This window comes from Sylvia atricapilla, chromosome 7, assembly GCF_009819655.1.
Source record: "Sylvia atricapilla isolate bSylAtr1 chromosome 7, bSylAtr1.pri, whole genome shotgun sequence".
Taxonomy (NCBI): domain Eukaryota; kingdom Metazoa; phylum Chordata; class Aves; order Passeriformes; family Sylviidae; genus Sylvia; species Sylvia atricapilla.
In genome coordinates this window covers 32,246,096-32,269,982 of record NC_089146.1, presented here as the reverse complement: position 1 = coordinate 32,269,982, position 23,887 = coordinate 32,246,096, and the positions used below count along the sequence as shown (strand labels likewise).

General features: G+C 37.7%; 1 protein-coding gene across 1 annotated transcript in view; it reads left to right on the top strand.

The window, feature by feature from the left end:
- Positions 1–20,651, top strand: part of DARS1 (aspartyl-tRNA synthetase 1) — a 36,857-nt gene extending 16,206 nt beyond the window's left edge. Inside the window, exons 5-16 of the mRNA XM_066323153.1 lie at positions 2,433–2,535; positions 3,797–3,877; positions 4,348–4,407; positions 12,236–12,347; positions 14,096–14,230; positions 15,086–15,233; positions 16,139–16,285; positions 17,284–17,326; positions 17,950–18,030; positions 18,539–18,650; positions 19,139–19,210; positions 20,008–20,651. Of these exons, the coding sequence (XP_066179250.1) occupies positions 2,433–2,535; positions 3,797–3,877; positions 4,348–4,407; positions 12,236–12,347; positions 14,096–14,230; positions 15,086–15,233; positions 16,139–16,285; positions 17,284–17,326; positions 17,950–18,030; positions 18,539–18,650; positions 19,139–19,210; positions 20,008–20,099 (1,186 nt within the window). The 3' untranslated portion in view covers positions 20,100–20,651. The remainder of the gene's footprint in view (positions 1–2,432; positions 2,536–3,796; positions 3,878–4,347; positions 4,408–12,235; positions 12,348–14,095; positions 14,231–15,085; positions 15,234–16,138; positions 16,286–17,283; positions 17,327–17,949; positions 18,031–18,538; positions 18,651–19,138; positions 19,211–20,007) is intronic.
- The last annotated feature ends 3,236 nt before the right edge of the window (positions 20,652–23,887 follow it).

Genomic DNA, 23,887 nt, shown 5'->3' with positions numbered 1-23,887 from the left:
TCAATGAGGAAAAGCAGATTTTTAAATTATCAAATTAAAGTTTACAGGAGATGATGGATGTTCAGAAATACGAAGATGGGCACATGCAGTAGGACCCTTCCTCCTAATGCTTTTGTGTGCCCAGGCAATTACTTGAATATTTGCTTACAGGGACCTACACAGTTAGGAACAGAGTTGAAATACGTCTTAAAATGATGGCAAATGTAATGACTAAGGAATACTACAGTTTTAAATATGTTCCAGATCAAGAAATATATTTTAATTGCAACTCCAGTGTAGACATGGAGAGAAAGCTCATTTTATCCTTTCTGCAAAGTTTTCAAGTTAAGCAAGTTTGCGGAGCAATATTGCAGTTACAGTGATGTAAAAGTCAGTTTCTTCCTCTATTTTTAACCTGGTACCATTTTGCATGTGTTGAATTCTGTGCATGTTCTGATCAGAGCTCTGTACAGACTTCACTAACAGTTCTCATCCATGGGATTATCAATCTAATTATGAATCCATCATACAATACATTTATATTTGACTATTCTTCTCTTTTTCACAGCACAGAGAAATCCCTTCAATAATTTTAAAAAATTATTTGCTGTTATTAGTGAGAAGGTTTTTATCCAGCAGATTAGAAACTGATATTTTCAGTGAAGACACTGCTATTCATGTAATTAGTGGTATTTTCTGGACATTTGCCAAAACGTTGACATGGAAAAGGAAGGAGGAGACTGTTTAGGGGAAAAGGTTAAAGAGTAAGAATAAAACTTGATTTCTTTTAAATAGTCATGCATTTGAAAAGTGAAGGGAATTTATAGTTACACTTTATACTGGTTTAGCATCATAGATGATCAGGCTCTCTTGTATCCAAAGAGCTGTGTTGGTTCCACAGTCTGTGTAAGGAGTTTCAAACACAATCATTTGTAATAGGAAGCACTTGGTGTCATTTCAATTATCCTTTCTCATGTTTGTTGCCTCTGCTAAACTAATGGAGGTGGAGGCTTACCAATAACTAAATGGATTCTTATTTAACTCTACTCTACTCTCAGCCTCTGCTTTGTACAAATTTAGTCGTGATTTGAGCAGCTGTAGCTCCTCAAAGTGTAAATGTACCAGAAAAATTTTCTGTTCATGACTTTAATGCTGTACATGGAATTACCTTATGGTTAAGCAAGTCATGCATATGAAGCACCCTTGTCTGTATTAGAGCAGCTAATAAGTTCTATCACCTGAAAGTATTAACATTAAAAAAAAAAATAAGTGTGATCAAGTAAAATACTCAAATTTGGCATTTTGTTTTTTAGTTAACTGGAATTTACTTAGAGTGCCACTGTTAGATTTTGAGAATTTGATGTTTGAATTTTCCACTGTTACTTTAATATCATTGGAGTTTTCAATATTTTTATTCAAAGTAAAAAAGTGCCAGTCTTTTAAAGTTGAGGGTTGTTAATGGCTCTTTGCTTTACTGCTTTCAGCAGTGGCCAGCTTGTCTGATGACATCCTCACTCACCTCCTATTATTTGCAATTAAATTGTGGGCCTGATAGTTTCCTGCTGTCTAAGGGCTTAGGTGGTCAAATGATGTACATAAAGTGCTTTCCAGCTTTCTCAAGAAGTACTCACAAGTGAAAGATTAATGTAGCATTAGTTTTCCTAAAAAGGAAAATAATATTTTTAGACATTTGGTCTCTTGTACGCTAACAGAGAGACAGTGAAAATAAATTTCCAGTTAGGGTGAGATTATCTGTAGAAAAGAGCTGATTTAAACTCCAGTACCTTAAATGCATGAATGAAAACTGCTCATACAAATTCTTTTCTCACCTCTGACGCTTTGAGGCTTTTGTTGTTTGCTTATAGCACACATACTTTATATCATATCTGGGAAGACTTTCAGGATGGTGTGTGGTATTCTAATGTACTCTTAGTGACTGTTAGTGGAGAGCAGTTAGGATGTCTCCTCCCCTGTCACAGAGAAATTACTTTGGAGCATCTTGCATCTTTCAGTAACAAGTCATGTAGTTTAGACAAGCTGAACTAGTTTTGATTTTCCCCTTCAGTTCTAGGATCTCCCTTCAGTTTGTTGTTCTGCTGGTGAAGACACGTCTTGGAGATAATGGCATCAGCTGACACATAGAAGAGTGTCTATGGCCTAGAAGAAGAGCTCTGCCACTTGTCAGTTTATGTATAAACACACACACAGAGAATGGCCAAGCACTGAGCTCAGTCACAATTCCTTCCCTCTCAGGTCTTCCATCCCAGTTTGAATTCATTGTGGCTGGGGATATTTCAGCAAACTCCTTCATCAGTCATTTATTAGATATGAAAGTAACTTCAGATCCTTTACTCTCTTCTGTTCAGCAATCCACACAGGGCATGAATGCTGCTCTGAGGCTGCTGCAGTGTGCAGTGGAACTTACTGAGCCTTCTGTCTTTCTTTATTGCCAGCATCACCAAAGAGAGCATTGTGGACATAGAAGGCGTTGTGAGGAAAGCATATCAGAAAATTGGAGGTTGTACTCAGCAAGACGTTGAGCTTCACGTTCAAAGGGTAAATTTTTGAGCAAATGGAGCGCTGGTTAATTGTTTGATAGATAATCTGTTGAGACTGTCTGTCTACATATATAAACTTTTGTCAGTAAGGAATCCCATGCCAGAGAAATAAGCTGCTTTAAATTACAAATTTCAGTGGTTTGTATGTAAAAATTAAACACTTCTGGTTTTAAGATACTTGGAGTTTATATTTCCCTGTTTTTATCTGCCATTTGAATTACAATATCAAGTATTTCACTAGAACAATTTGGCTAGGAAAGCTTATAATTCTAGTTTTTAAATCTTAACTGCAGTACATACTGGAATAAAAAGTCTGCTTCTTTTTAAGTACAAGTCAGGAGTTTCTACTTTATCAGAGTTACAATCTTCCCCTTAGTACAATGGACTGGAATACATAATTCTCACAGAAATAAGCTCTCAGTGGCTTAACAGTATGGAAACTTTTGAAATCTAAAGTTCCTGGAGCTTGTGCTATAGGGCTGGAGGAAGTGTAACTTTATAATTTGTTTAAATAGAAAGCATATTTAAACCTTTATGTAATATCCTTTTCTTCTAAAGGTTTTTAACTAAACTGTATGCCTACAATACCCCTGAAACCCAGTCACCTCAGGAGTAGAGCACAATGGCTATTACAGCAGGGAGGTAAATCTTACCTAAAAGCATTGGGGAAAATGTGCAGATCTTGAAGAAACATGTTTTAATATGTGTGCAGATTATCCTATGCTTGATTTTTCTGAAAGAACATCAAATTCACTGCCCCTCTAGGAGCAATGCTAAGCCATAAGGCACAGCAAGGTGGTTTTCATTCTCTGATTGTATTCTAGTTATCTCATAAATTTTTGAATCCAAAATAGCTCTTTCAGCTATATTCAGATGATAAATAAATGATACATTAACAAGGAGAAGAACAGGATGATCTTGCTGGAATCAGAACCTAAAACTTAGTGAAATCTGGTATATTCAGAGCTGGCATTCATGCCAGAAGGCTTGTCCCTCAGGCTGTATGAGCTTGCTCAATTTGGTGCTTCCCAGAAGAAAAAAAACATGCTTCAAATCTTTCAAAGAGAAAGCAAGAACTAAGTGCTTCAGTATTGTCATGAGAATGCACAGTGTATCTCAAGTACTGGAACAAAATCACAGCCTTAGAGCCAGCAGCCTATGCAAACACTGTTTCAAGTCTCTGCTAGAAATACCCTTTTGTAAATCACACCTCCTTTTGAGCAGAGCCTCATGCTATTTCTGTTCTCTCTCAATTTCAGATCTATGTGATCAGTTCAGCTGAGCCCCGGCTACCCTTACAGCTGGATGATGCTGTTCGACCAGAAGTGGAAGGAGAGGAGGTGAAGACTTTGCATCCTCAAATGCTTTTTATTGTCTTTGTAGCTGAACAAAAGCACAAAAGCCAAGCAACTTCCTTAATGCGGTGATTCTGGGGGTTTGTTAGGTTTGCATTTACTTCCTTTGTGCTATCCAGAACTGTGTTCAACATCTCTATAGCTTTGATGTCTGCTGAACTGCAGAAGAAGGTCAAAACCAGAAGGCTTCCAATTTTGTGCCTGTGTCTGCTGCATCCTCATAGTTGGGTTCTGCCTGTGACATCTGGGAGAAGTTACACCTTAAACTTTGCTATGCTGCCAGTTTGCCATATGTTCTTTCTAGAATGATCTAGAAGTTCTGCTTAACATGGAAATAACCCTCTGCTTTTAGCCAGAGGGTATTTTTCACCATTGATTTTGTTTTGTTAAGTTTTGGTTTTGTTTCTTTTTTGGATGTGTGTGTATTCACCATGTGCTTTTGCACAACTGTTTAGGACGGAAGAGCTACTGTAAATCAAGATACAAGACTGGACAACAGGATCATTGATCTGAGGGTAAGGAACATGCAGTGTTGCAGGCTTGCCTGCAAGTGTTTGTTCTTCATATTTCTGATCCACAAAGCAATAAAGGTCATGGATTTGATGGAATTGTATTGTTGGCCAGAAGAAAAGGAAACCGTATGTTTTTGTGGTTCTGCATGGTATTGTAAAAGCACAGGATTTTTGAGTCCTAAATGTTCGCCTTTACCGACATTAATTAAAGAACATAAATTGGTAGTTCAAAGGCAAACATCGATGATTTGACATGTGGCCATTTACATCTGGGCTTTTTAGCTTCAAGGGTCAAAGGTGACTGAATAAGGACAGTTTAGAGACAACATTTTTTCTCAGGTGTACTTTTTGTTGTCCAAAGCCTGTGAAGAGCTCAGTTTTGAAGTATAAGATGAAAATTCTGAGTTTTAACAGGCAGTTGAGGTGCTATAATGCAAATTTCTCTGTGCCTTGCCAGAGAAATTGTACCAGGCTACAATACCAATCTCATACTCTTTGTTTCTTCCACAGCATTCATGTATTTTCCCTTTTCTTCCTGAAACACCTTTCTTTCTCCAGATCATAGAGACTCAATCTTCTGTGAATTCATAGACCTCCCAAATATTCACCATTTCTGATCAGCAGCAAAATAATCTCTACTAAATTACTTACAGAACTTTGATTCTTTTTTAATGAAACAGCAGCTGACACTTAAGTGTGTAACTAACTATTACTGACTTGAGGGATCCTGGCTTTTTCCTAGGCTTTTTAGCCATTTTAGGCTCTCCACAATAAATTTTTAATTAACATTGAATGAAGAGTGTGCTTAACTCTGTTGTTTTTTTTTTTGATCCCTAGTACTGCCTTCGGAGTTCTTGATAATGGCAGTTTCTCAGTAAATCAATCTTTGCACCTGTGAAATGTAACAAAAAAGTCATTTATTGGAAAAGCTGGAAAAGTTCTGGCACTGAGATACATACAGCTTTTCAACATCTGATCTCCTTATTTCAGTAACTAAAGCTACTTGTGTCAATTGTTCTACTTGTAACAAAGTTAATTGCTTTTCACTTGACCCTATGTACAATACTGAGTAGCTTCAGTCTGTGGTTACTTTTCAGGGTACTCACTATCTCATCATATTGGTCACTTAATCTGTCTTAAATTAAGCCTTTAATGAAAAAAATTCTATACTAATGATTGAAAGGGAAAATCATTTGAAGGACCATCAGCTTATGGTAGTGCTAAGGCACTGAATTGAAGGGGGAAATCTGGGATGCTTGAACTGCAAGCTTTATTTGAACATCTGGTAATGAATAAAACTAACCAACAGCACTCCAGACAAACCATTATAGAAATGGTAAGAAAATTCATTCTATTGAAGAAACACCTGTATAATAAACTGAAAGGAGCCATGAGGCCCAAAGAGAGCAGAGAAATTACACAAATGGAAGTAACATTTAAAAATACTGGGTGAATATGGCTTGGAGGTATCCTTGGCTGTAATTGCAGTTGGAGGCATCTACATAGTAAAGCCTAAGGTAAACAGTAATGGAGAAAGAAGGAAGACTCATGCCAGAATAATAAACACAAGAGATGGAATGGAAAGGGCTGGACTAAAGTTCTTCTGCCCCTGTACACATCCAGTAGTTCAGCATGACCCTCCCAATATTTCTGAAATATCTTTGTCAGTACCGCAGTGTAGGTCATTAGTTGTCAGCATTCTGCCTGGAGGCTGCAACTGCTGACCTAAGTGGATGTTGCTGTAACCTCTCCTGTGTCCCAACCACTGTTGGGACACCCTTTCTTCAGCAATGTCTGGCACCTTGTTTTGAGCTCTGAACCTTAACTCTGTGTTAAGAAGCTGTTTATCTCTAGCTCCAGCAGCTGCTGCAGTGTGGTGCTAAGCAGCTGTTTCATGCTGATCAGGAGTTCAGGTTGGCTTTTCACAGAACTGTTGGAAGGATGAGATGCCTGCTCTCAGTACTGCAGTGTCCATGTCTCATCCTCTGCATACACCTGTGGCTGGATGTGATCTGGTCACAGCTTGCCCATGATTAGGCTTAGGTGTCTGTCTTGCCTTCCTCCTCTGCACAGGAAAAGTTTGTCTCAGACTGTGTCACGTTTCTTTGTGTCTTTTCTGTTGCACCTTTCATTATGTGTTTCAGAACAAAAGCAGATTCTAAATGTGTGTTATTTTAATCTGTTTTTTAAAAGGGAGTGTTGAATAAGCAGAAAAGATATTTAATGAAGAAAGAGGAAATTTCAGTGAGAACATGTGCATTTATATGTATATGTGTACATCCTAAGCACTGCATGTAGTGGAATCACAAGAGTAGGAATACGAAGAAACCCAGAAAGTAGCAAGTGATTTTCAGTGATTTGGTTCCATAGGTTGGAACTACTGGAGCTTCAAATGGGGCTTCAGAGAGCATTTAAAGTGTTTCAAGGGCATAAGTTGCATGTCCTAGGGAGGATTGCAAACATGATGTGTTGTCTGAAACCCTTGTTCCCACAGGTTTTCTAGGAAAAACATGTCATGGACAACGGGGAAAAGTGTTAACAGAATAGTTCTAGTGGACATGCTGTGATGATCTGTTCCTACAAGTGTGGGAGGAAGTGTAGCCACAGATAAATGTATCATCTAGTTCTGGTTTCCTCAGTGCCCCAGTTTTTTAAGGAGGAAGGTGGTCACTGAGCATCAAAAATAGAGACACTTATTTTGAGAAAGATTTACCAAACTAAATGCATAGATCTTGGTTAGGCTCAGACTAAAAAAAGTCATTTGTATGCAGCTAAAATTATTTTTGTCCAATTAAACATAGTATTTAAAGTAGTTAAGCAATTAGCTAATTTTAAATAGTGATTAATGAAGGAGTTAACTGGATAGGGATAGTCATGATAAAGTAGAGCTGGGAAACTCAGTTATTACATGAATGTAAAAAAACTGGACTTCTGAAAATAGCATCATTCCATCTAGCTATGATGTATACCAAGGAAGGTTTGATTGTGATGCAATACAAGAAGTGTAATTAATAACAAGGAAATTACATTAGTGAAGATGAAAGATGCAAAGTATGTTACAAAGATTGCAAGACTTCCACTCTTGTGTACATGTGGAAATAGACTGAGTATTGCAGTGAATTATTAGCAATCTTGCTTTTTTTTTTGCTGACAGAAGTGTCTGGTTTAGTTTCTTTGAGGTTGGGGATGGGAAGTACTTAAATGCCAAGGTGCCAAGCTACTGCTGTAGTTGTTACCGTGAGATATGGAGAGAAAATGGTAATTATTTCGGGCTAAGGGGTTTTGAAAATCATTTCCAAAGAATTGATTACTGGAGAAGAATGAGCCTGTTCCTGGTGGGTTAACTTATAAAATACTGATCACACCCTTGGAGTAGAAAAGTTGATGTTTCAGAGAAAAGAGAGCTGGTAAGAAGAAAGAAGTTCTTGTATAGAGCAGATTTTCTTTCACATAACTACAGGTGACTGTGAGGAAACCACTGTTGACCTAAATATCTGTTTTTCACAGTGGCAATGAAAGTCAAACCACTTGACCATAGAGATGTGTGATTTGTCATTCACTTACTGCAACAGTTACAAAGGGCAGAGCACTGACTGCTCTGTGTTTTTAAATCTTTACTTTTCTGCTGTTCCTAAGTTTCACTGAAGTATTCAGTGGTGTGTAGACTTCCCATGTCTGTAAAAAGACCTGCAGAAACTGTATTTCATGAAGTTCTGTGGTACATGAAAAGTAATGAAGAAAAGACCAGTGAAACACTGATTCTTGTAATTTGCTTCTTAAAAATACCTATTCAGGTTCATCCAGTTTTACATTGTTTAAAAAACAATGAAGAAAAGACCATGAAAGAAACAATAATTCTTAAGTTTGACTTCTCAGTTTGTCTTTGAAAAAGTCTGAAGAAAGGAACTGTTTCAGAATCACCCAGGTTTACTACAGCAGACCAGACTGATGTCTGTGCTCTGGTTTATTTTTTGTGTTCAGGAGGACTCTTATCTCAACAGTATCTGTCCAAATGTGACTTGAATTATATGCCTTTTTGCAGTCCTGTTGCTACAATTGTGTCTGCTAATGCCCAGCTCATTGAGAGCAAAGCAAAGCCTTTTTAGGGTCAGTATTAACCCTGTTTATGCTGCTCAGGGTAGAGCATTAACATTAAACTGGGTCTTTAGTAGTTTATGGATGTCAGACTGTGTTATGTGATAATCCAGCTGTACACTGATCTTAATGCACTTTTTTTTCCAAATACTCAATTACTTCAAACTTGATTTCATTGTGTTGGATTCAATTTCCTCTTTGCAAAAGCTGTGTTTTTCCTGACTGAATCCAAGCTGTAATGAACAAGCAAATGTACAGTTTATTTTCTTGTGGTCAGTGATTTGGCAGTGTGTACATACACAGTCCCAGTCATTTAGACCACAAACTCTGTGTTCATACATTCTCGTACTACACGTAGTGCTGAAATTTGAATGAAGTTGACTTCAGTCACCTTAGGGTTAAAAAAACATTATTTAAGATAAATTCTGTTTCCTAGCAAAACCTTCATTTGTCCTATATATAGTGGAGGAATTGCAAAACTAGTTACAATATTTAAAATAATGTATATTACTTAAAAGAATATATATTATATTATTTGGCCCAACTGTGTGTTTAATGATTGTTCCTGGTGGAAGATAGGTAGCTACAGGAGGCAAACAGAAAAGCAAAAATCAGGGGAGAGCAGAACAAATTCTGCAGCTGATGTGAGGGTAAAAAAGTTCACAACTTTTCATGTCTGTGTGTCAGTCTCACCTCTCTGAGATATGATTGTGTTGGTGTGAACTGCCCTCAGTTCCTCTGAAAAACGTTTGGCAGCACATGTGGCTGTTGTTCTGACCTGCAGCTTGTGCTAAATGAAAAGTGATACTTGTTTCCATAATCTTACAGTGCTCAGTTTTATCATTGATACCTTTCTTTGTGGCATCTGAGTAATAAACACACAGGTGAAATTAGTGAGGTTATGGCTGAAACTCATACTTCAGCATTGTTCCCTAAACTTCTCTTCTCCTGTCTGTAACAAAGGTGATTATTGAAAATAGTGGGTTTTCTCTGTCAAATTAACTTTGCAGACTGAGTTAAAACATTAACATTGTTGACTGCAACAGTATTTAAGTGTCATGAATTTGTTTCTCTTTCTGATTAATTCTTGAAGCAATATTGACTATCTTTGCCAGTCTCAGATAAGATAGTTTGTCAATATGTATGTGGAAGGGTTCCTATTGCAGTAAACACTACACAAAAAGAATGCCATGGCAAAATCTTACTTTAAGGCAAAGGTAAAAATCAATTAATTTTGACAGCTGTCTCTGTCTTTAGTTTGCTGAATTGTACCTAAGCGTGGAAGCTCAAATTGTGACTGTGTTGTTACCATTGTACAAATGTTGCTATGCATACCAGCATCTCAGTTTCTGAATTATTTTCTTCAAATGAATTTGTTCTCTTTGTGTTCTGAACATCACACCAATGCAAAGAATGTTATTAAATCTGGAAAGTTTATTTTTCATTTTAAAATTACTAAGAAGTTGTAGTGGCACATTAAACTTTTGAGGTCATTGATTTGACTCCACTGCAAATTGTCAGATGCAGTTCTTTTAGGAGCTTGTCTCAGATCTCTCGTGGGTCTGTTAAATTCTTACAAGGAGGCTGCAGTATCACAAATTCCCAACAGTTATCCATGTTGGCAGTCTCTGAATGAATGGACACTGAAACTCGGCCACCTTTAGTGAAAGAAGAGTGGTCTTGTCAGATCTAATGTGAGGTATGGAGAATTGCTGCTTGTTCTTGGTCTGCAGTTGAATAAAAGCTTCACTGTCCAGTTCTGTGAATTTGGCTGCTTTCATAAATGCTGTTTGTAAGCATAACTTATCATTATAGATGGCTCAGGAAGACAAAATCCTTGCCCTGCATCCTCACAAAGGACAGGAGGAGTTACTGCCTGACGAACCTTTGTGACTAGAGAGCTGTGTTAGGTATTGACTGGCTGTGTTTCTGTGCACAGTTTTAGGTCAGACCATGCAATTCCTTTCAGACTGGGTTTAGCAACCAGTTTTCTTTTTCCTGGGGCTGTTTGACTTATTACTGCATTCTCACCTGCTCTGGCATGAAACTGCTGTTGGTTCACACCAAGGGTAGAAGAGGCATTGTTTCTATCCTGCTTAATGTTAATGTTACGCACCTTGTCTCTTAGCAATTTTAGACGTGTCATCAAAATTTCATCAAACACTTTATTGGGAAACTGCAGTGTGACTTAAAGTTGTCACCTCTTTCACCTTTCAAGTAGGAGATGGTTAAGGAAAAAAAATCCCTTTGAATCATCTTGGTACTTGGATCTAACACTGTCAAATTATGCCCGTAACTCAGGCAGGGTCATACCGTATGTCTGGTTCTGGGAGAGCAGTGTGAAAAAGGTGAAAAACTTTTAAGGTACTTTTCTAACTGTTGCTCAAAACCTTATTTCCTTCATTTTGAACACTTAGAGCAGTGACTGTGTTCTGTCAGACGTGTGGTTTATCAGACAGTGAGAACTGCTATTATTTACTAGTCTCAGCCACTTACCTGCCTGAAATACTTCATTGGTCAGCTAAAACGGCAAATAACTCCAAACAGCTGCAGGTCTGCAGTATTATTGCACTTTTCTCTTTGGGTTTGTTGGTAAAAGGATGTCTTTATCTTGCAGAGATGATGGATGTAGCTTTATTTCAGCGTCTCTACTGTCTGTCTAAATTTGGCTGCTTATATAATTTGTTTTGGTTGGGGGTTTTTGTTTTGTGGTTTGGTAGAGGAGTCATGTGAAAAAGCCCACAAGGCCTTTCTTAGGCTCACTGAAGAGCTGGGTGCTGTTCAGAAAGAGAAGTAAACAGTGCTCTCTGACGCAGGTTGTCGTAAAGAACTGTTCTCTTGCTCGCTTGCAGGAGCTCGTTGGTCTTTTTGTACCCTGGTGGGTTTGCTCACTGTCACGTTTGAGATGCTGAAAGATATGGCTTCAGTGCTGACGCCTTGCAGTCTTTGCAGCTGTCACTAAGGTGCTGGTTTTATTCTTCATGCCAAAAGTGTTCCAGGAATGTTTAGTGTAGGCACTTGCTACATTGGAGATGTAGCTCAATTGTGTCACGTGCATAAACAAAAATAAAATTATCAATTCAGTTAAATCTACTTCTGTTTTCTGCTAAATTCACTTTTAAACTAAGGTGAAAAAAAAAGAACTGCAATTCATATCAACAGGTGTTATGTGGGTTGCTTAAATGTTGGAAGTGCAGACCAGTGGGTTTGGGATGTTTTTGTGGCAGTGCTGTGCATGGTTAACATGTGGCTGTGTTTTTACATGAAAAACATTGTATTTGGTAGCCTTTAACAGACAGACATTTCTACCTTATGTAAGTTATTAATGGCTTTGCTTTTATCATGCACTGTGTGTTCTGCAGCTGTTCTAGTTCAGTGTGCTGAAAGCTTTTTAATAGATTTAGTGCTTTTATTCAATTTCTTACTGTAAAACCTTTATTTGCAGAAACACATCTCATAAATCAGTTGTTTTTGTTTTTTTTTTTAACGTAGAATTGACCATAGTGCCTCGTTTATAACTGAATATGCTATAAATTGAAATTAATAATTTCTCTGGTTTCCTTTCCTGTTTCCTTATGGGTAACAGACAATTACGGATTCACACTTTTCACTGTTTAGGCAGCTACAATAATCAGGTATTCCCAAGGGAAGGAATTCATCCTTCCAGCTGTCCAGAAGAAGTAATAGAGTCAGGAAAAACTAACATAGGATTCATTATTTTATCTTCTTCTTGTAGACCTCCACTAGTCAGGCAATCTTCTGCCTTCAGTCTGGTATTTGTCAGCTTTTCCGAGAAACTCTTATTCGCAAGGGATTTGTGGAAATTCAGACTCCCAAAATCATTTCAGGTATTGTATATGTGATCCAGCAGCTACAGGTGTGCTTCTTTTATAGTTGCTCAGTGTACTTATCTGACAAAAATTTAGTAAGTTTTTATTAAAAAAACCATAAATTTTCTTTCTAGCTGAGAAATTATAAATTTTGCTTTCTTTCAACATAGCAAACTTCTTGCAGGTGTCAGAGTTAATCTTTATTTTTCTCCTGACTTAGGCTATTGAAGAATGACAAGAAAAATTATGTATATACCTGATTTATGTAGTTTGCAATGCATACAAATGTTTAATTCTGATCATATGCATTATTCTTCAAATCAGTGTTCTCAGTGTTAAGCACTGCCTGTTCCATTCTCAGTATTAAAAAAAATACAGGCTAATTTAGATTAAAAGCAGATTCCATCAACAAGATGTTGCAACAAATATATGGTATATGGCACAATTTGTCACTTCTTTAGCCATGAGAATGTGGCAGAATAGAAGGTGGTAGACCTTTCTCATTTTGGAAATGTGGAATAACAGATAAGCCTTAAAATCTGAAATGCAGATTTTGCTTCTAGTTCTTCTGATTTGCTGTATTGTTTTCAAAGGTCCAATGGCTTGATTTACTGATGGAGGTTTTTCTTCCATCTTACTGGTGCTCTCTGAGGTTTTGTTGATGCCACTAAGATACATGGCATGTAAAATCAGAGCAGAACATTTGTGTGACTGTGTTATTGTATGTACATTCATAAAGTGCATGTCTTGCTTACAGAATTTTGTGCTTCTGTGTTTATATTTTGGAAGACATCTCTTGACTGAGATAAAAAGTGAGCTTTTTTACAAAACGCGTGTAAGCAACTGTTCTTTCATCATGAAAAATGTCATTGAACTAGAAGATTGGATGTTTTTTTCCTATGGAGACATATATATAGCATAAAGTACTAAAAGGCTCCCAAGTTATTTATGTAGGACCTTTGAGGAAGTGTGCAGTGTCCCATTGAGAGCAAGCAAGCATCCCACTGCTTGGATGAGATCATATTTTGTAAACTTACTAAGTTAAGTCAATGCAGTCCTTACTAAACTTCCAATTTAAACATCATAACTGTTTTAAGATTTGAGTTTTTAAAAGTTACCTGTGTTAGGCCACTGCACCTCTTATGTCACACACTGGGAAATTGGCAAGGTGAAGTGGTGCAGTTTTGGTAGATGCTTTCAGTAAGGGAAAGGCATGTGGTCCTTGTTCCTGTAGCTGTCCATGAAAATTGCCTCAAACTGAGAAGAAGCTTTATAGCTCCTGCCTTCTGGTAAATCTGGGATTGGCTGTGGGAGATATTTGTGCCTTCAGTTAGAGAGGATGGTCCTGCGCTTTGATCTCAAGGTCTGCAGTGAACCCCTGGCAGCCTGAGCCACTAGCAGAGATTGGTTTCCACAGAAATGTGGGGGTGCAGGTAGATGTGTTAGTACAGATATGTATTCTCTGCTGTTCTCACTCTAATGTGAAAGTCAGCTGAAACAGTAACATTTTAAACTACCCCAGCTACATTTGCAAATTTTCAAGACAAGGTATGACAGTCCTGAGCTGCAAAATTTACCTTGGCATGAATGGATGGATGCAAATACATTTTTTTCCTCTAAGATGCTTTGAAGAAAAATCTCTTTCTGGTCTTTAAATGTGAGACCAATAATCTATCATTCTACTTCTGACTGATTTTTTACATTTTTACTTTAATAACTGCCTAATTTTATTTCAACCATTCCTTATAAAAGCGCTTGTTTTCTAGCTGCCAGTGAAGGAGGAGCCAATGTGTTTACTGTATCCTACTTCAAAACCAGTGCCTACCTGGCTCAGTCCCCACAGCTGTACAAGCAGATGTGTATTTGTGCTGACTTTGAAAAGGTTTTCTGTGTCGGGCCAGGTAAGAAAAGCTTTGCTGGGTACAGTGTGTGAAGTGTGCCCTGGTGGCTTTTAGCAGCTGTGGTACAAGTAAGATAACACACACACTCTAAAGCTTTGAATCATTTCACTTGATGTAGTTTCACTTGCCACACCAAATTTCAGTTGAGATGACTGATGACAGTAAAGTTGACAGAGAAGTTGCTGTACATGTACCGAACAGCATTACTTAGAACAAGCTTACTTTTAACTGTCAGTAAATAATAAAAAAATGAATAATTTCCTGTCCCAAGCTCTCTTTCTCAAAAACTGATAGGACATGGCTTCTTTAGGTGGTGATTCAATCGTTTTCTTCGAATACCTCAAGTGGTTTAAAGATACCGAACCTCTAAATGCTGAAAACAAGTCAATAACAGTGTATAAAACAAACAAACAAACAAATTCCAAGTAATTCAGAAGGTCTTAAATTTCTTGTTAATCACTAACAGATGAGTCATGGTTTATGGGAAAATGTGTTTATATTAGACCCATGTTCCTATCCCAGAAGACACACGTGTACACGTCCACTTCCTCTGAAGAGCAGTTTTCAAATCTGAAAGTTCTTGTGTGCCTTAAAGCTTTTCTGTTTTTTCCACTTGTGTCTGTCGGTCTGAGCAGAGATCCTGCCTCTCTATGGGTTGTGTCTGTCTTGTATCCTTTGAATACCACAGCTGCAGTAATGCTGTCAGTGTTACAAATGATGCTCTGAGGCTACTAGTTATGTTTGTCTGTTTCAGTGAGAATTTTCATGTCTGTTTGATCCAAATGATGATTGTTATTTTTCCAACTGGAATGATAATTTCAGGTCAGTTAGAATTTCTTTTGTTTAATTTTACAGTATTTAGAGCTGAGGACTCCAATACACACAGACACCTGACTGAGTTTGTTGGTCTGGATATTGAAATGGCTTTTAATTATCACTATCATGAAGTCGTAGATGAGATTGCAGATACCTTGGTGCAGATATTCAAGGGGCTGCAGGAAAGGTAATAAAAGCATTTCCTTCTTTAAATGAGCAACTTTGTTTGACCTCTCTTGCACTGTGGAATGAAGTAGGCAAGGCTTTTATCCTCTGTTTGTAAGATAATCATTGATAATCTGATTTACAACAATTTCAAAATATATTTTTGCTTTGCCCTTCAATATTTCTTTGTGCCTGATTTCTAAGATTCACTCAAGCCATAGGACAGTGAACTACTTTTAGCATCTCCTGGAGTATGCACTAACAGCACTAACAGTTGTCTGTTGTTAAAAGGACTTCCTGGGAGAAATGATCCATCCTTAACTTAAAGTGTTCTTCTTTGTGCCACTACTGGTAGATTGTTCTGTTTTAAATATTATTTTAATATTTACTATATAAGAAACTTTTGTTGATTAGAAGTGAGTGTACCAGCCTGCATTTGTTCATGATAACAGCAAAGATTATTGTCCATTTTTCACAGTCTAACTCATTAAAAAAACAGGCTAGAAATGTAGGAAGTGGTTTCCATTTGCTTACCAGTTAGACTGTTTTGCCAGCAGAAATGCAAATCTTCGTCTGTACAGAAGGAAATTTCTTGTTTATATTCGGATATTACTCAAATCAAAAAAGAACCCAGGTAAATACTAAAAATCAGAGGGGTGATTTCAGTGTCTTTACTGTGAAAATTTAACCTAGTCGATTATTTCTTACATGAGGGATGAACAGAAGTAGTAATAAAGTATTAACATGTGTGAAGTAGATGCATTAACTTCGTTGAAACAATCCACTACAGAATTTCTCCAGAAGTGGTTTTAATACACTTTTTATGTTGCAAGAGAGACCTCTTGTGGCAAGATCGCAAAATCATTTTTAGGTGCAAGTTCCTCATTATTTTGTATTTGGCTTCTGTTCTTGTTTCTTTGTCTGTAGATTCCAAACTGAAATTCAGACAGTGAGCAAACAGTTCCCATGTGAGCCATTTAAGTTCCTGGAGCCGACTCTGAGGCTGGAATACCGTGAAGGTGTGGCCATGCTTCGAGAGGCTGGTGTGGAGATGGGGGATGAAGAGGATCTCAGGTACTCAGCAGGACGTAACTGTGTCAGTCTTGGGAAAGTGGTAGTGAAGTGTCAGTTTTGTACTGAGCACCTGACAGCCCTCAATAAGGAACCACAGCTTTTAGAGGGATAAACAGCACTTTTGTCCACATCTCTTGACAAGTAAATGAGTGGATGTGAAGGTAATCCTTTCTTTTAACGTAGACTGTAGATACAAACTCTGAAATCTGACAGAAAATAACTGACAATATAAAATGAGAGCAGCTTGAATCTTCTAAGGAAAAGAAGTGTTTGTCCAGCAATTGCAGTCCTTCATGTGAATTACAACATGTCTTTGAATAGAATTAAACAAAAATATTCTGGTGCCGTAAGGGTTTTTCCTTTAAATAACACCCTTCCATTTTTTCCTTCCACCTCTCAGGAAAATGATTAAACAATCTTGATGAATTCCCATTGATTTACTGAGAGATGGTTTAATTAGCAGTTTATATATACACTTTACTAAAGACATTTAATGAACTAAACCAGTTCTGTTCTTCCCCATAGTATATCCAGCACCATTAGGGTACTGTGTAATTTTAAGTGAAATGATCTGTGCATCAAATAAAGTTTTCATCATAAGAGTTTGGTGGAGGAAAATCATTTCCTCAACAACTGTTTCTGTGTTTCTCACTTACTGTGTTATACACAAGATGTGTGACAATAGGAAATAGAGTACTCAGTTCTTTAGTAATCAGAGTATGATAACTAGGAAGAAGTTGCATTGAGAACAAGAATATTCTTAGGTACTAGTTAATTTAATGGATTTCTAGGACCAATATGAAATATTTAGAAACAAATAGATATACTTTATTTCTGCAATTTCTGTGTGCACAACCCAAAACAGTCAGAAAGAAGTACTAGATTTTCTAAGGGTCAGGGTACAGCAGCTCTGTAGCTTGTAGTCTTTTGGGCTTTGTGAAGTGTATCATCAGTACAAGTTTAAATCACTTCATTTTAATGATGATAATCTTTTTCAGCACACCTAATGAAAAGCTCCTGGGACGCCTGGTAAAGGAAAAGGTAACAATTATTTTAGAGTAAATAAATATGTCACTGAATCTGAAACCTAATATTGTGGAATCATAGGGTTGGTGCAAATGTGTACATATAAACAGTATCCCAGAATGTGCAGAAGTTGTGAAGAGTTGGTGATTACCATTTTTTAATTAACTGCATTCCCATTTTGGGGCTGTTGATTTAATCTACTGTCAGTTTTGTCTTTGTCATTAATAAGCAGTTTCAAACCATTTTCAGTCTTTTATATTTATTTCTGTCATATGTTGTACTGAGGACACCAAACAGGCTAGTATTTCCAAAGCCACTTCTTAACAGACTTGGAAAAAAAAAAAAAGCAAACCAGATTCTAACAAAATCTGTAGGAGAAGATGAGATCTTTGTGGGGGAAAAGTACCTGTTACCTGTTACAGCAACACATTTTACTGCTCAACATTTGTAAGTTTACACTAGAAATAGTATTGAGAAAGGATGCACCACTTTTATTGATAACTTAGACAATATTGTGGGCAGCTATTGGGAAAATATTTAAAACTTTATTTCAAAGATTCATTGGTTCTGTCTTTCTCTTGTGATTTGTTTTCTATGTAGTTTTCTCTTGTACTAACTGTTCTAAATTACTTATTCAGTACGACACAGACTTCTATATTCTTGACAAATATCCTCTTGCTGTGAGGCCTTTTTATACAATGCCAGACCCAGCCAACCCTGTAAGTAAAATTCCTTCTTGTTGTCAATGGGGTTTTTTTTCCTTTTTTCTTTTTTTTTTTTTTTTTTTTTAGTTTAAATTATTCCATGTAGGGATAACTTGATAATACGGATAAAGTGTATTAATATGACCATAGAATCATTGAATGGTTTAGGTTGGTAGGGACCTTAAAGATCATTTAGTTCCAGCCTTGCTGTAATTAAAATTATGGTAACAAAATCAGAATAGGGTTACATGACTTACCAGATGTTTTCAGTTACTCTTCATTAGTGAAAACATACCAGAAAGAAATGAGCTAAAACTGAGAGAGCTTTATGAAGAGCTCTCCATGGTCAAACACTGCTGCCGTCACTAAAAAGTGGCAAAAACATTATTCCAGGGCAGCAGACACTAGCAGAAAATGAACCTTTTTTACCACTTTGGATATCAGAAAGTTAAGTTATTGAGAGGTAAACATTTGCAAACTATAGAACTGTAGGTAGGAAATAAACTCCTTTTTGTGTTCCCAGAAAACCTCTAACTCATATGATATGTTCATGAGAGGGGAAGAAATCTTGTCTGGAGCTCAGAGAATTCACGACCCTCAGCTGCTGACAGAAAGAGCCAAGCATCATGGCATTGGTAATTTTAATTTGGCAGTGCTAATTTTAAATCTTTCGATTTTAAATTTAATTTAGCATTTAATTGCCATTGCAAATTTTAAATTGGCAATTTAAAAGAATTTAAGTCATGACTTGATCTGTGTCCTGTAGAGGAAGAATTTGGGGCAGAATATGTTATGTATATGAGTGGTAAAATCAAAGTTGTTTCATTCTTACTGTTAATCCATCTAAGTCTGTTTAACTATCTAGAGTGGGGTATTAGGAAACTAGTGAGTCTTCCAGCATCACTGTGTTTGATAGTTATTAATAAATAGTTATTAATAAAATTATATAACAAAACTGTTACAGTCATAAATTCTACATAGCTCTGGACAATTTCCATGTTCAATGAGTAAAACCTCACTGTTAGTTTGTAATTTTTTTGTTATGCTTATAGTCCTGCAGTCACTTGTAAAATTGGCTTGGGGTTCATTAAGCAGTTGAGAAACCAATACTTTTCTTTTCTAGATTTGGAGAAAATAAATGCTTATATTAACTCCTTTCGCTTTGGTGCACCTCCACATGCAGGTGGTGGAATAGGTAAGAATCTGGTTTTTGTTTAGCCTGAGCTTAACTTACACTGCTCAAGCAGAGTTCAGTATAAAATTCTGAGTAGTGACCTTGTTAGGTAAATTTGTGGGGCTGTGGGGATGTTTATCCTGGAGAATTTAAGGAGAGAAGCTCAAATCATTATAAAATAGGCAAAATACTAGTGGCACAGTCTGAGAAGTTTAAAAAGAAAATGATCACAAGAAAAAGTGCCACCTCACTAGCCAGGCACATCACTTTCAAATTTGACCAAAGAGGAAAATTTAAGGAAGCAAGAAGATAATGTATTATGTATGGATTTATCAAAGTCACCATCATACCAGCTGCCACTGGTCTCTGTGTATTTGATGAAGGTGTTTTGCACTGAGGAGAAATAAGTGATTACTTCTTCATCTGTTTGGGAGTATGCAACATTTGCAGGTAATCCAAAATAATTTAGGCCAGTCAGAACTGACATCAGGAAAGCTGAAGCTGGATCTTTCCTTCAGAGTAGATGGTGCTCGTGGCAAAGTACCAGCCAAACAGGAGATGCCATGAGAATTAACACTGGGTTCAAGCTGTTCCAGGTGGACACCTTAATGTAGGAGGCGTGTGGAAAACCAAGTGTGCATCTGGGTTCCACCCATCATGGCTGGGGTGCTTATAGCCCCAAGGATTAGGAAGTGCCTGCATGATGGGCTGTGCTCACGCTGCTGTGGGAGGCTGGCTCCAGCTGGGAAGGACCTGCAGCTCCTGTGGGGATTGGAACAAAGCTGGCTGTGCTGATGGGCTGTTTCCATCTGCTGTAGGGCTGGAGAGAGTGACCATGCTGTACCTGGGGCTGCACAACGTCCGTCAGACCTCCATGTTCCCCAGGGATCCCAAACGCCTGACGCCCTGACAGGAGCTGCTCTGAGACTTGGGAATGCTCTGCCCTGCAAATAGGATCTGACTGCAGGCACTGCCCCTGCTGCTGATGAACATGTATTGATTGATTTGAGCATTATGATATGCAATTAAAAACAAAATTCTCCTTTATTAAGTGCCACGGTAATTTTTTTTATTATCCTTAGTTGTTTATTTAAAGGAAAATATTTTAACAGATCAAGACTCTTTGTATTGGCAACTGCACGTTTTTAATGAAAATGGGATACTTTGAATTAGTATTTTAGTGTCACATTAAATTATATCATTTTTCTAAACATTTTAATAAATTATGCAATAACCATTTTGCATTTTTAACTTATGTCAGCAAGATTGAATATTTGGAAGTACTGGCTCCAAGATAAAGTGACTGGATGCTTGCAATTTAAAAATCTGGAGAGACCAGCCAGTTCATAATTTACATGAGTGTCAAGTAGGGAAGCAGGTGAGAAGATCCTTAACAAGAAATCTTCATAAGAACTTGTTAAAATAGGTTGAAATAAAGCTCTCAAAGTAAATTAGATACAAATCTGTCTGGTTTTTTGCTTTGTATCCTCACAAGATAATGAATCAATAAGGCTTTTTTAGTTTGCCTTTTTAACTGATGTAATAACCGTCTAAAATCAAAATTTATTTTCTATCTTCTCCCCATTTTTTTGAAAGTTGTATAAAATCCAAAGGCCTGGTCTTTATTTTATGTTACTATTTGAGAATGGTTGCAAGTTTACACGTGCTCATGGAATACACAAGGGATGTATAATATTCTCAGAAGAGATATGGATAGTGAGTTTGAGAGCATGTCATGTGTTTGCCTGACCCAGCCTGTGAGGTAACAAACAAAACAAGGATTTCATGCATCTTTTACCAAGGGAAAAGACCCAAATTATGTAAGTCAACCTATTTCATGGTGGTTTTTTATTTATAAATGCTGTGAACAGCCCAACTTTGTACACTTAAGAAGAATTGAGTGTTTCTGTAATTCAGGAGCACTTGTGACATTCTTTCTAGATATACTTTTTCAGATTATTCACTCACTTCAACTCCTAAGTCTGCGGTAGTGCACAAAGCTACCTCTCATTGTCCTCCAGCCAAGCCAGAGAATGTTCCCTGCATTTGGAGAGGCACCAGTGTATCTGAAATTTCCTTTTGTACACTGCATCTGAGAGTTGGTTTTCAAATTTAAAACTTTTTGTATATGTTACTGCCAAAGAGCAAAGGATTAAATTCCTGACCTGGGTTCTTCAGTAGTTGTTCTAATATTCATACTTATTTGTAATTCCTGACTTAATTTTTGTTTAACATTTTACATGATCAAGCTTTCAGTAGGAGGTATGGTGTGGATGGTCTGTGTTATTGTTGCTACCTTGATTTTTAAATGTCAGAGAAGTCATATATTGGTTATGCTACAGAAAGGTCAGTGAGGCTGTGTATAAATTGTGTAGAGTTTCACAAAAGGGCAAATCATCTTTGCAGCTGCCATTGAACAAGACCTAATTTTAATGTCTTATGACAAGAGTTCTCCATTAGAAAACAATCATACTAAAGGTCAGTCAGGTAAAGTACTGGAAATGTAGAAGTTAAACTTTGTTTAGAAGTCACACAATTCAAGGAGTAACACTTAGCAGCTTTGCTTATGAATCTGTTGTAATTAATTTACTGTGGAATCTTCCCCAAATTATTAACTTGAAAATCTTACACTGTAACCAATTGTACTTTGCAAAGCTCAGTGGATTATAAACACAGCTCATTGTCACAGACTTATTACTGATGATTCCAAGTTTCAAAACAGTTGTTTATTTAGCTAAGCCAACTGGAATGAATTTAATTTAATTACCTTTGTTCATACAGAACCAGTAATATATTCCACTTTGGATGTGCATTCTTCTAACCAGGAGCAAAATTACTGACTTATATTTTCTGTCCACAAAAAAATGTCCTGAGTGCTGTTTCTTGCTCTACATTTGGCAACAAGTTTTGCGCATACATGTCCGTAACAACTGTGCTTAAACCAATTCTGTTAGGAGTTATTCAGACTCCTGCTGTAGCTTGATTTATTCACAGGAACTGCACAAGAACAAGAATTCAGGTGGAGGCCTCGATTCCTTTGTATGCTGAACCCTTTCATGCAGCCTTCCTTAGCTAACAGGAAATAATTATGATCATAAATCAAAATGCAAAATGCATTTGTGCTGAATGTCATCTTAACAGGATACTTCAGTGGAAGCTGCAGTGTGTTAGAACTTAGTTTGAAACCCTGCAAATAATGATGATCTGGAAGACCTTGTTGGTGTTTTGATAGGTAGCAAGTCTGCTAAAATAGTTCTGGAAAAGTAAAACCTGTACTATCCTTTATTTCCAGTAATTTGCAGGAAGTTTACCAGTTTATAAGGAGTCCACATTGCTGCTGCCTCTCCACCAGGTAAAATAGTTGTGGTTTTATTTTCTTTCATTATATTCAGACAGTAATTACATTAGTGCAAATTTTTAAACTAAGGAACTATGAAGTGTATTGGTTAGAATAGGGAGTCTGTCTGCTCAAAATAAACAAAGCTTCAGTTTGCTTCTGAAGTTTAACTGCACTGTTTTCCTGTGAAAACCCATCTGTGTTCACTGGGCTGTCTGAATCTGCCCAGTGGGAAGGAGGACTCAGGCTGTTCTTTTGGCAGCCAGGTGCAGGTCTGGCTCCCCATGGCTGCTCACACCTGCTGGGATAACCCTGGTGAGCAGCACCTCACAGCTGCTTGCTCCCTGCCCAGTGGCCCAGGGCAGGAGGAAGGGAAGAGTAAAAGCAGGAAAACTTTGTGCTTTCACCACCCAGTGCCTGTCAATTCCAGGGATACTGGACGCCACTCTGTGTGAAAGCAAGGGATGGAGGAGAATGCCTTGACAATATCCATTGTGGAACACCATATGGCTGCCTTGGACTCTGGTTCATACTAGGGTTCCAGAAACTTCCCCAAACAGATTTTAATTATTTACTGTTTCTTCTTTGGGTAATAGTAGATTTTTTTTTTGAAAGAGAGAGAGAAATCATCTAGGATGGATCATTTCTTTCTAAAACAAGCCTCACAACCAACTTGTGCACATCTTCCCTAGTATGATCTCACAAAAAATGGAATTTACTCACAAGTGTTTTAAAAATTACTCTCTTATTTTCTTTACCATTTTGCAGTTGTCTCTGTTCACTATATGGCAAGTGCGCCAAAACATGAACAAACACCTCTGCAGGAGGCTGAAAGGGTTTCAAAACTGAAAAAGACCCTTAGCTGCTTTAATTACAGCAAAATTCCCAGTTTAGGCAGAGATTAATGACTTTGCAGGTGGCAGAGCAATTGTAAGCAATTTTTCATAGATGTTGAAGCGGTTCCTGCTGGCAGGCGCCGTGTGCCAGCAGCTGCCATTCGGGAATGGCCATCAGCCATGGCACTGCTTGGCAAATGTTGCCTTCAACCATCCCACAACGGTGCCAGCGAGGAGCCAAGGGTCCAGACTGTGGCCTGGCACTCACCTGGCAGAGTTTATACCCTTTCACCAGGGCCAGTTCTTCAGAAGCTGGACATGCTCCATGGTGTGGGTCTCCTCAGCAAGCAGCTGCCCAAGGGCCTCCTGCACACACTGTGAGGATTCCCTGGCTCAGGGGTTCCTCAGCAGTGTCCTGGCCACCGCAGTACTTTTGTCTCCAGCTACCAGAGCTGATTTCTTCTTGGGGAAAGCAGTGCCGTGTGGAAGTTTAACTGCAATGCTGGAGCTGCCCACAGCTGACAC